The sequence below is a fragment of the Thamnophis elegans genome, chromosome Z (genome assembly GCF_009769535.1).
Source record: "Thamnophis elegans isolate rThaEle1 chromosome Z, rThaEle1.pri, whole genome shotgun sequence".
Lineage (NCBI taxonomy): Eukaryota > Metazoa > Chordata > Lepidosauria > Squamata > Colubridae > Thamnophis > Thamnophis elegans.
In genome coordinates, this window is record NC_045558.1 from 121279967 (window position 1) to 121292466 (window position 12500).

Sequence of the window (12500 nt, forward strand, 5' to 3'; positions counted from 1 at the left end):
TGCCACCATCTTAAATACATGCTGGCTGTCATTCTGATCATGTGACAGTGGGAAAGCTGCGATGGTTGTAAGTGAGGACTGATTTTAAGTCACTTTTTTCAGTGCTCTTTTAACTTTGAACGATTGCTAAATGGATAGTTGTAGTTCGAGGACTATCCTGTAGTTCCAAAGTGTGTGGGAAGACATTACTTTAACAGGACAGACATGAAGAGTTCTGTCTAACCCTGCCCTCACTCCCTTCTAGAAGAGAGGAAGTTCTGAGCCCCCAGACAATCCAAGAATCCCCTTCCATTGGCCATGCTGCTGGAGCTGCTAGGAATCCAATCAGCCTTATGAATCCTAGCAATAGCCCTTAGACTTATATACCACTTCATAGTGTTTTACAAGCCCTCTAAGCAGTTTGCATATTGTCAGCTATTGCCATATCCTCCTTTTTTAAAAACCAAACTTGAAAGGATGAGCCAGCCTTGACCCGCAATGTGATCTTTTCATCTTTTCTAAAAGTTTTTACTTTAGCAAGCAGTATGAATGCAATATGTATTATCTCCCAGGGCCATTCCCACCTAATGCCCATCAATCAAGGTGATCCAGCGATAGACAAATCTGGCTTTTGGGTGGGGTCAAGATAAACCTGAACACTCGTTATTTTATGTATGGGTGGTGTTTTCCCAGCAGAAATCCCGGTTCTGAATAGGATCGCATTTTGAGGCTTGCAATGCTTTACATTTACCAGTACTTACTTACTTAGGAATAACTCCCACTAAACGTCTCTGAAGCTTAAACTTTGCATAAATCAACCGTAGAAATGCTACATGTTCAAGCAGCATTTCAGTCTCCCCCACTTTCCTCCTCAATAAAACAAAAGACTTCGCCCCCTGATTTTACAGCTCAGGGAGGCCGTCTCACTCTACTTTCTGTTTCCATTCTCCTCCTCCGCCAGAATAACTTTCGGTTTCCATTTCTCCAGCAGGGACGGCTGAAAGTTATTTAATTGCGTGCAGACATTTCCGCTGCCCGCACTCTCCTGATTGAGCGGAGAAACGTCGGGGAGCCGCTTAGACCTTTTCGTGTTCAGAAGCGACGGAGCATCGCTGAATTAATCGCTTGAAGACCGGGAGTGGCGTGCAGGTAATGATGGGGATCAGCAGCGTACCTAAACAGTAACAGAGTTGGAAGGGATCTTTGCGGTCATCTAGTCCAACCTGTTCATGCAGGAGACCTATAGTAGGGATTCGAACCTCCGACCTTTCTGATCAACAAACTCACAGGTTTTGGGGAAGAAGAAAGAGAAAAGGGACTAGAACGGTTCAAGAAAGCAGACAGGATCTGAGCCAATGCATCTCTCGTGCATATTAGTACCATCTCTGGATCGCGCGATAGTTTGGAGCATCGCTTCGGGCAGAAACTTGGCACAGATCTTTATAGGTCCTTTTAATGTTTACAAGGTAATAACTTTTTTAAAAAGCAAATTAGAAAAAAATACTCTACATTAAGTAGCCTTGCTACAGCGAGGCTAAGAGGATCTGTATGGAAGTAATTTTTATGCCTCGGTTCGAAGTTTTGGCAGCCTAGGGATCCCATTTCCTGGATTTGAAAAAATGCAATTTGAGTGAGGAGGGGATTGTCTTGGACAGAATCTAATGATGGATCAAATAGATTCTCGCCTGCTGAATCTGTGACTAATCTCGAATGACTTGATTCAAGGAGGGGTATCTAAGTTTTGTTTTTAATCAATAAATGTCATAATATTGATGTTATTGATCCAAACATCAATAAATGTTTTGAAAGACCAGCTTTGATTTGAGATAGAAATGGGAGATATATTCAATGTGGAAATGAATTTCTCCTCTCAAATCGTTCCCAGCTTTCCTAAAAATTGACTTGTTCCAGATTAGCCAGTGGCGAAAGATCATTTCTGTGCATTCAGTCTATAATTAATTTGCACTCAGTTCAAATTAATTGGTGTGATTATGTTATGCATATGTTAAGTATTTCATGTGTATTTTCCTCTTTTGTTCCTGCAGGTTGAAGATGTCTCAAAAGGAGAGAAAAAAGTAAGGAAGTATATGTATGGTGTGTGGGGGGAGAGAGGGAGGGAGAGAGAGAAGAGAGAAGATTATGGCTGGGAATTGTGAAAATGGAAATCCCACATACATGGGACCGGGTGTAATGTAATGGTTGAAACATTGAACTACAGTAGAGCCATGCTTACATGTATGCACAGGTTGTGTGTATAGAGTTGTGTATCATCTTCCAAGAGAAACATGAATGTGACATATATTCCCTATAGAAGATTTTGTGTGATGCACATGCACTTGCACCTCATTAGGAAGGCTAGGGAGGGAGATTCAGGTCCCCAGCCTACCCTCAGCACAAGAACTAACCTGGAAAATGAAATAGTTGGACTAGGAGCAAGAAGAGAGAGGCGAGTTCTAATCTTCCCCCAGCTCATTAGGTAAATTTGGGGCAAGGTGTCTCTTAGCTCAGCCCAGAAAAAAATTAGGCATTATGTGTGGATGAGCCACTTTGGTGTAGTAGTTAAGGTACCAGGCTAGAAACTGGGTTACAGTGAATTCTAGTTTGCCTTACGCACAAAAGCCAGTTGGGTGACTTTGGGCCAGTTTCTCCCTGTCCGACCTAAAAAAACCTTGAACCTCTCTCTCTGAAAAACCTTGCCAAGAGAACTGCTGCTGGGGATTCTCAGAGGTTCAGGAGAATCTCTAGCTAAGATTCTGTTGCTCAGAGAACCGCCCAATCCACTTCTGGCTGGCCATGCCCACCCCTCCCCTCTCTCCCAGGAATCCCCACAAGGCCCACTTTGGATGCAGGTAAGTGCAGGGCATGCACAAAGGCTCGGGGAGAGGGAAAAACAGGCCTACCAGGAGTGGGTCGCCAGAGGGCCTCCGGAGCCTGGGGAGACCATTTTCACCCTCCTGGAGGTATGAGTAAAGCCTCCGGATCACGGGCAGGGCAAAATGCCTCCCCCTGTCATGGTCCAGGAGGCCACCTCGGCCGTGGCCACTATGGCCACGCCCACCTAGCAAACAGGTAGAGTACCCTTTCAGTGGTGGGTTTCAATTTATTTTACTACCGGTTCACTCGTGCGTGCATGTGATGCTTCTGCACATGCACAGAAGAGTCTGGGCAGGTGGATGAAGCCTCCCACTGCCGCCATTACCGGATTGTCTGATCCAGGGAAAACCAGCAGAAACCTCTGAAAACCCCTTGCTGAAAATTTTGAAGCCCATCCTTTACTGCAGCAACTAGACAGAAACTGACTTCATAGCGTAGGAGCACACAAACACAAAACCCTGTGTGTAGATGTAAACACCCAAAAAAGGAATAAGAAAAAGACTTAATGTATCTTTGCAACATTGGGAAAGATCGCGACTTCCCCCAGATCCTTCCCATTTCTGCAACATTATATAGGGTGGCCGAAACTTTTAATATATTTTCCTGTTTCTTTTTATCTAAAATCTGTAAGGATCTTAAAATGCCCAGAGTTTTTAGGGGACGTGGCAATGCTATACCCCCAAAGTAGGTAGAATCAGAACCAACATACATTTGATTCTATATAGCTGGTTTATGTACATGGATATATTTTTATTAATGTTTCTAGCCTGCTTTTCACTAACAGCAATTTTAGAGGTATTAACTTTGAACAGAGTTAATACCATTCTTCCTAGTGAATTTAAGAGAGCTATTTCAGATCCAGTGGTTAAGACACTAGGCTAGAAAGCAGGAGACTGAGTTCAAGTCCTGCCTTTGCCATGACTTTGGGTCAGTTTCTCCCTCAGCTCAACCCACCTTACTGGGTTGTTGTGGGGAAAGAAGGAGAAGGGAGATGTGTTGATATGTTTGACACCTTGAAATATTTGCAAAAATAATAAAGGTGATTACAAATAAAAAATGTTGGAAAAGAATTTGGATCTCATAGAGATGCAACACTTTGTTCTTTCCTTAACGGCCTATTCCTGGTGACCTAAAATGGGATCGCTTGCTTTAAGGAACCCAATGATTGATATTTAAAGTGAAACACTTTTTTGTTCTGGTTGTTTTAAAGAAGAGAACCAGAAGTATTCAAAGTACTCCCCCCCCCTGCCCAGAATTTGTCCAGCTATGATAGCTAATTTTATCTCTTTCCATCCAATTAAATTTCATAATTTGGCAATACTTTAAAGGGCCACTGGAAGTCATGCCCAAGACTTGTGGGGGATCAGACTGAGTTCTCCCACTGATCATAGTTCTATTTACCAATTTATCAAATTTGAGATGGCCCATCTCACTGTTCTAACCTTAGAATCACCTTGTGAGGATAGCATGAAAGGAATGGTGATGAGTTAAATGTAGCTAGAATATGATTTGTGAATGGCTTAATGTGTTGCATGAACGCAACCATACAAAACAGAGCTGACTATTAAATATTCGTGGTAAACCCTACCTGCCATGCAATGAAGCAAATTGTTTATTGAGGGAGCCAATAATTCAAAATTTAAATCTATGGTTATTCCTTGTCTGGTTTTAATCACAAATTATCTTCGCTTGCTCATATAATTTATGGGGCATTGTATTTGTACAGGTAGTTTTCAACTTAACGACTACAATTGGGACCAGAATTTTTTATTACTGAGGAAGGCTGTTGTTAAATGAGTCATACCCCTTTTTTGCCACAGCTGTTAAGCAAATCATTACAGCTGTTAAATGACCATGCCGTCATTAAGCAAATCTATCTTCCCACATTGACTTTGTTTGTTGGAAGCTGGCTGGGAAACGGCAAACAGCAATCCCATGACACTGAGATGCTGCAACCTTTGTAAAACATGTTTCTTGCAAGCGCTTGAAATTTTATTATGTGACCCTGGGGATCCTGCAATGTTTGTGAGTGCAAGGATGGGTCATAAGTCCCTTTTTACACTGCTGTTGTAACTTTGGAAGATTGCTACTAAATGAATGGCTGTATGTGAAGAACTACTTGTGTCTTTCTGATACTCATACTTTCTGATACTTCTCATACTTCTGCTTTTTTTAAGGCAGGACGCCTCCCCTTCCTCCTCCCCCAATATTTTATTTTAAAAAATGTTTGAAAACCTGACATCCTTGAGATGTTACTAAACTGCAGGTCCCAGCATTCCAGACAGAATCACAGCAATAAAAGATCTTTAGAATTATTTTTATTCCGTAGTAGCTGCTGCAGGGCCAAAACTCCTATGCTGGCGTGAGATAGATGGAGTAGCTACACATTGTATTTGAATAGGCATTGATAGAAGTTGGCTCATACCAGGGGTGAAATTTAGCAGGTTCTGGAGAATCTAGTGGAAATTCTGAGTAATTTGGAGAATTGGCAAATGCCACCTCTGCCTGGCCCCAGAGTGAGGAGAGAATGAGGTTTTGCAGTATCCTTCCCCTGGAGTGGGAGGGAATGGGGATTTTGCAGTATCCTTCCACTGTCACGCCCACCAAGCCACGCGCACAGAAGTGGTAATTAAAAAAATTGACTTTCACCACTGGCTCATACGCCATGGACCTTCCAAAGGCTGTATCTGAAGTTTGTGTCTCTTTCAGGAAGGGCTTTCGGCAGAAACCACCACCTATCCTCAAGTATTTGCAGGGTATCCTTCGCAAATACCCAGATGGAGGGCAGATATTAAAGGTGGGTTTGTGAGAATTCAGCACTGGATATTTTTGTCTTTGGAAATATTGATAGAGAAGTAGACTCCAGCTGTTTTGTTCCTCCTTCATTGACTTCATTCATTCCATCACATTGATAATAACTATCATCTCATAAAGTTAATTAAATGTATCTGCGAACTAGTTTTTGTTTGTTTGGTTACTTAGATAGGTTAAATGCACCTATATGCAATAAAAAGCTAGTGCAACATTCCATTTTGATGCAAGGATATGATTCCTAATTTTAGAAATTGCACAATTTATTTGTCAATAAAGACAATTTTGTTTTCCACATGAAAGATAGTAAGGAAATTTTTTGTTTTGATATATAATTTATTACATATTGCTGAAAATTTCAAGCTATGTAAGCCTCTCTGGGTAATTTTAGACTTACTGCTCAGTATATATAATTATTATTGTTAATCTACGTATTATTCAACTTACTTTATAAATTGGAAGTATGAAGGAATGACTAGAATTAAAGTACAAGCAAGGAGGGGATAATTATACATTCAGTTACAGTAGGAATTTTGGTTTAAAACTTTACGTTTTCCCTGCTAAGGGAAATGTGACAGCTGCATTTACCACCCACATGTAGGCCAACAGGTTAGGGAAGTCATGATGTTTTGGGGATTGAAGCCATTGGGGTTAGGTATATTTTCATATACCTATGTTCATTAGTCATAATAATAATGAACAGGTAGATCCCGCCTACTGACTGCCTCATTCCTTAGGAAGTGGAAAATATGTTACAACCAGTGACCACTTTTACAATCTTGCAGCAGTTTTCATTACATGATTGCTGTTATAGAAGGATGCATTATGCTGTGCCTTATCTGGTTTTCCCTTCTCTTCTCCTTGGGATTGGAAGGGATTACAAGAGAGTAAGCAGACACATGAAGTGTATATGGGTGCTGTTTGTCTAGCCCTGATGCACAGGTTCTGACCAATGTTCCCTCTAATTTTTTTTCAGTATGAGCAGAAAAGTATAGTGTTTGAGCGGCATATTTTCATGCCTGAGCACCTGAATTTTTTCACAGATGTCACTTAACAACGAAAATCAGTATTATTGAAACTCAAAGTTATGTTTATTCAAGGCACCCGCTTAATTAAAAGTGTTATATAATATCAGTATCACTTAACAACAGTCCTGCTTAGCAACCAAATGTTGGCTCAGAAACTCTGGCATTGAAGCATGCAAGACTTAAGCTGTCAAGTTACAAGACCCTTGCACCCCTAACCCTTTAGAAAAAAACCCAGGGGTCTTCACAAACCTGACAGCTTTAAGCCTTGTGGACTTCACTCCCAGAATTCCTCCTCCAGTCATGTTGCAGGCAATGTCATCTGGGTGGATCTGCTCCACCTCGGTTTTTTTTCACAGGGGGCAGGCTTGCCGCTGAAGATTCCAATGAGCCCCGCCGCCACTAGAATACTGCTGCTGCCGGCCTCCTCCTCCTCCTCCAACAGCACCAACATATTTGCTGCTGCCCAGCGCTGCAGCCAAGGTGAAGCCTCCAAAGCTCCCACAGCGCTCCTGGCAATGGCAGCAGCGGTGGTGCCTCCCCCTCCGCTTGGAGCACCTCAGCTGGCTCTGGGTTACCCCTGCCGCCGCCTCCACCTCCGCCGTGCTTTTGATAAGCCATAGGCCTTTTTCCTGCTCCCGCCCCCTCCGCCGCTTCCTACTAGCTCCTGCGGCCTCATGGCTCAAAAGCACGGCAGAGGAGGAAAGGGGAGGGAGAACGTGGGCCAGCTCAGGTGCTTCGCGTGGAGGGAGAGGCACCACTGCCACGGGCGGGGGTGCTGAGGGGGCTTTGCGGCTTCACTTCAGCCGCAGTGTTGGCGGCAAATCCAGCAGTGCTATTGGAGGAGGAGGAGACGGCAGCAGATATTCCCCTCAGTTTTCGAGCCTGTGACAGAAATCACTGCGCGCAGTTAGAAACGGCTTGCACGGGTGTTTCTCTTGCCACGTGCGCGGCCGCGCAGGGCCGCGCACCTTAGAGGGAACAGTGGTTCTGACCAGTTTTGGAGAACTGGTAGTGGAAATTTTGAGTAGTTTGGAGAACTGGTAAATATCACCTCGATTAGCCCCATCCACATCTATTCTCTGCCTCTCGAGTCCCCTCTGATTAGGAGGAATGGGGATTTTGCAGTAAACTTCCCCTAGAGTGGGGAGGGAATGGAGATTTTACAGTAACATTCCCCTGCCACGCCCACCAAGCCACGCCACAGAACCGATAGTAAAAAAATAAATAAATCCCACCACTGCCTGAGTACCATCATATTGCTTTGAGTGCATATTCACTATTGGGTACATGCTTACTCTCTTCTAATCCCTTCCTACCAATGAATGTAAATATAAATATTAATTCTCTGGTTGCTACTCATCCCAGCACCAGGTGAGCATTCCAAAGACCAGGGAGTGAGGAAAGGGAAAAGTATAGTGTCATAAAAATATCCCAATAAGAAGACACAGACAAACCACAAGCAATAAATCTTACTTTACGATCAGAGTTTATTTCATGAGCAATTTGGAACATGAATAGCCATCATAGCCAGGGGTGGGATTGAAAAATGTTAGCAACCGATTCTCTGCCCGGTTGCTGTGTGGGCGTGGCCTACCCAGCCTCCTGCACCACAGCGGGGGGAGGGGGCATTTTCACCCACCCCCAGGCTCCGGAGGCTTTCCCCAAGCTTCCAGGGGGGGGGGGGGGGGTGAAAATGGCCTCATCTGGGCTCTGGAGGCCGGAAACAAACGGCCATTTTCGGACTTCCGTACTTACAGTAGGCCCATTTTGTGCCCTCCCCAGGCTCCAGAAGCTTTCCTTGAGTGTCCAGGAGGGTGAAAACGGCCTCTCCTGGGTTCTGGAGACCCGGTTTTCGCCCCCTCAGAGCCTCCATGTGGGCCCTGCACTTACCTGGCTGATGAAGGGAATGCATGGAGACTCCTAGGGGGGGAGGGGTGGCCGTGGCCATCCAGTCCTTGCAACATCCGGTTCTTCTGAACCGGTGTGAACTGGTTAAATCCCACACCTGATCATAGCAGTACTTACATCAATAACCTATTGTAATGAGGTCCAGTGACATAACTGAGTCCAGCAAGGATTAGCTACGGCCAGTGGCCCTGACTCATCCCAATACATTCTTTTTATACTTTTCTGCACACATTTCACACTTACTTCCTTACCTCCTGACAGACCGTCCCCACATACACCCATGTACATCTCGAACCTCTATCCATCGGCTACTTTCAGTTCCCTATTTCTCACTGTTTCGATGTTCTGATTCCAGGTATATCTCAAAACTACATACTTGGCAAGATCACATTTCAAAGCAACAGCTCAGCAAGATTACAAATAGTTCTGATACACTTTGCAATCTTTTTATCTAAAACTTTGGTTCATGTTTTTTAGGGCCTACTATCCTTCGAAAACCTACATAATCAAACCCCAGTTTTCCTGTTCTCACAATAGTATAGTCACATGACCTAGTGATCACTTCTCTTAACGGCAAAGCTGCTGGTCCCAATTACATTCACTAAACAAAGACTATCTGTACACAATAAATACACTTACATTTCACCTGCACGTTTAATCTCTTGTGTTTATCACAATGGGGAATCCTTATAGATTATAACTGGAGAAGATGCAGAGATGAAGGCTAAAACCTTGGAGAGGAAGTCCCAGGAAATCTCATGGCCTTTAGGAGAGAGTCAGCCAGGATAAGTAGCATTTCATCTCAGATGAGTTTTAAAGAATGTCGTATTCGTAAAGGCATAGCTTAATATTTACCAGCTTTGGTTTCTACCTGAATCTGTTCTTTGCTTCTCTGCTTCTTCTCAAAGGAGCTGATCCAGAATGCAGATGATGCAGAGGCTGAAGAGGTGATTTTACTCTACGATGAACGGAGTTTTGGAACACAAAGCCTTTCTCTGATGGACTGGCAAGCACCCAAGGTATTGAGCAGACCATATGGAGAGGACTAAACGCTATTCACCTTAACCCAGAAATAATTCCAGCCGTCAATTGGGGTGGTGGGCGGGGTGTGTGCGTCTTGATGGTGGAGATCTATATTATGTGGTTTGGGATACAAACGCCCCTCCACAAAGACCTGTGATCCATGTTTAACTGATAGAAGGAGGATATATTACTACAAAAGGAGATTGTACAGGTAGTCCTCAACCTACGAGCCCCAAATTTATGTCACTGAGACTTTATTAAGTGAGTTTTGTCCCATTTTAGAACATTTCTTGCCACGGTTGTTGAGTGAATCATTGCAGTTTTTACGTTAATACCCAGTTGTCCAGTGAATCTGGCGTCTCCACTGACTTTGCTTGACAGAAGGTCGCAAAAGGGGATCTTATGGTGATCTGGAGACTGTCATAATATGAGTCAGTTGCCAAGTGGCCAAATCTTGGGTCACGAGGATGCTGCAATGGTCAGAGGTGTGAAAATGGTCATCAGTCACTTTTTCAGTGATGTAACTTTGAACAGTCACTAAATGAACTGTTGTTAAGGGATTTAAGGAATGGTTTTCCATTTCTTTTAGATGTACATTAGGCAGCAGGGGCCCTTGCCCCATTTAATTTGATGCTAATTAATTGAGTTTTTAAAGCCTTATATTTTAGAGATAGACCTCAACTTATGACCACAACTGAGCCCAAAAATTCTGTTGCTAAGCGAGACATTAAATAGGTTTTGCCCCATTTTACCCCTTCCTTGCCACAGATGTTAAGCAAATCACTGCAGTTGTTAAGTTAATGAGATGGTTTTGAAGTGAATCTGACTTCCCCATTGACCTTGCTTGTCAGAAAATCACAAAAGTAGATAATATGACTCCGGGACACTGTGACCGTCATAAATATGAACCACTTGCCAAGCTTCTGAATTTTGACCATGAGACCATGGGGATGCTGCAACGATTATAGGTGAAAAATGGTTATCTCTTTTTTTCAATGCTGTTCTAATTTTGAATAGTCACATCTAAGAAAATGAAATTTAATGGTGAAAAAAGTAAGCTTCTACATTTAGACAAGGAAAATGAAATGCACAGGTACTGTATATGTGGTACCTTGCTCAGTAGTAGTACCTGTGAAAGGGATCTCGGAGTCCTAGTGGACAACAATTTAAATAGGAGCCAACAGTGTGCAGCAGCTGTCAAAAAAGCCAACATAGTTCTAGGCTGCATCAACAGAGGAATAGAATCAAGATCACAGGTTGAAGTGTTAATACCACTTTATAATGCCTTGGTAAGGCCACACTTGGAATATTGCATCCAGTTTTGATCGTCACAATGTAGAAAAGATGTGGAGACTCTAGAAAGAGTGCAGAGAAGAGTAACAAGGATGATTAGAGGACTGGAGACTAAAACATATTAAGAATGGTTTTCTGGAACTGGTATGTCTAGTTCAATGAAAAGAAGGACTAGGGGAGACATGATAGTAGTGTTCCAATATCTTAGGGGTTGCCACAAAGAAGAGGGTGTCAAGCTATTCTCCAAAGCACTGAGTCTAGAACAAGAAGCAATGGATGGAAACTAATCAAGGAGAGAAGCAACTTAGAACTGAGGAGAAATTTCCTGACAGTTAGAACAATTAATCAGTGGAACAACTTGCCTCCAAAAGTTGTGAATGCTCTAGCACTGGATGTTTTTAAATAAGAGATTAAATAACCATTTGTCTTAAGTGGTGTAGGGTTTCCTGCCTAAGCAGGGGGTTGGACTAGAAGACCTTCAAGATCCCTTCTAACTGTTTTTCTATTCCTGTTCCTATTCTATTCTATTCTATGTACAATACAATAGCAGAGTTGGAAGGGATCTTGGAGATCTTCTAGTCCAACCCCCTGCCTAGGCAGGAAACCCTATACCATTTCAGACAAATGGCTATCCCACATCTTCTTAAAGACTTCCAGTATTGGGGCATTCACAACTTCTGGAGGCAATTTCTGTTCCACTGATTAATTGTTCTAACTGTCAGGAAATTTCTCCTCAGTTCTAAGTTGCTTCTCTCCTTGATTAGTTTCCACCCATTGCTTCTTGTTCTACCCTCAGATGCCTTGGAGAATACTTTGACTCCCTCTTCTTTGTGGTAACCCCTGAGATATTGGAACACTGCTATCATGTCTCCCCTAGTCCTTCTTTTCATTAAAGTAGACATACCCAGTTCCTGCAACCATTCTTCATGTGTTTGAGTCTCCAGTCCCTGATCATCTTTGTTGCTCTTCTCTGCCCTCTTTGTAGAGTCTCCACATTTTTTCTACATTGTAGGGACCAAAACTGAATGCAATATTCCAAGTGTGGCCTTATCAAGGCATTATAAAGTGGTATTAACACTTCACGTGATCTTGATTCTATCCCTCTGTTTATGTAGCCTAGAACTGTGTTGGCTTTTTGGCAGCTGCTGCACACTGCTGGCTCATATTTAAATGGTTGTCCACTAGGATTCCAAGATCCCTTTCACATTTACTACTATTGAGCAAGGTACCACCTATACCAGTGATGGCGAACCTATGACACGCGTGTCAGTGCTGACACGCGTAGCCATTTGGGGTGACACACACAGTATTTCATGCAATTCATCCTCGGCTCCTGCACGGCCGCCGAGGAGGAAAGAATCTGTGCTGGAGGAACGGGGGGGGACGTGTGATCTCCCCGCCCACACTCACTTACTGTATCGCCGCCGCCCCTTTCTGAGCGCAGGGGCTGCTGGTAAGGCGTGCGTGCCGTGCGCACACACGTCATCAGTGCGGCGAGGGAGGACCCGCAGGAGAGGAGCGCGGGAACAGTGATTAGAACAGTGCGCGCCTCTCTCCAGTCAGGCCGGCACAGAGAGTCTACTC

The 12500-nt window shown here is 43.5% G+C and overlaps 1 protein-coding gene across 1 annotated transcript in view; it reads left to right on the top strand.

The window, feature by feature from the left end:
- Positions 1–963: 963 nt before the first annotated feature.
- Positions 964–12500, top strand: part of LOC116522113 (sacsin-like) — a 38691-nt gene continuing 27154 nt past the window's right edge. The window contains 5 exon segments of the mRNA XM_032236755.1: positions 964–1128; positions 2025–2054; positions 5563–5650; positions 9509–9587; positions 9590–9619. Of these exon segments, the coding sequence (XP_032092646.1) occupies positions 2032–2054; positions 5563–5650; positions 9509–9587; positions 9590–9619 (220 nt within the window). The 5' untranslated portion in view covers positions 964–1128; positions 2025–2031.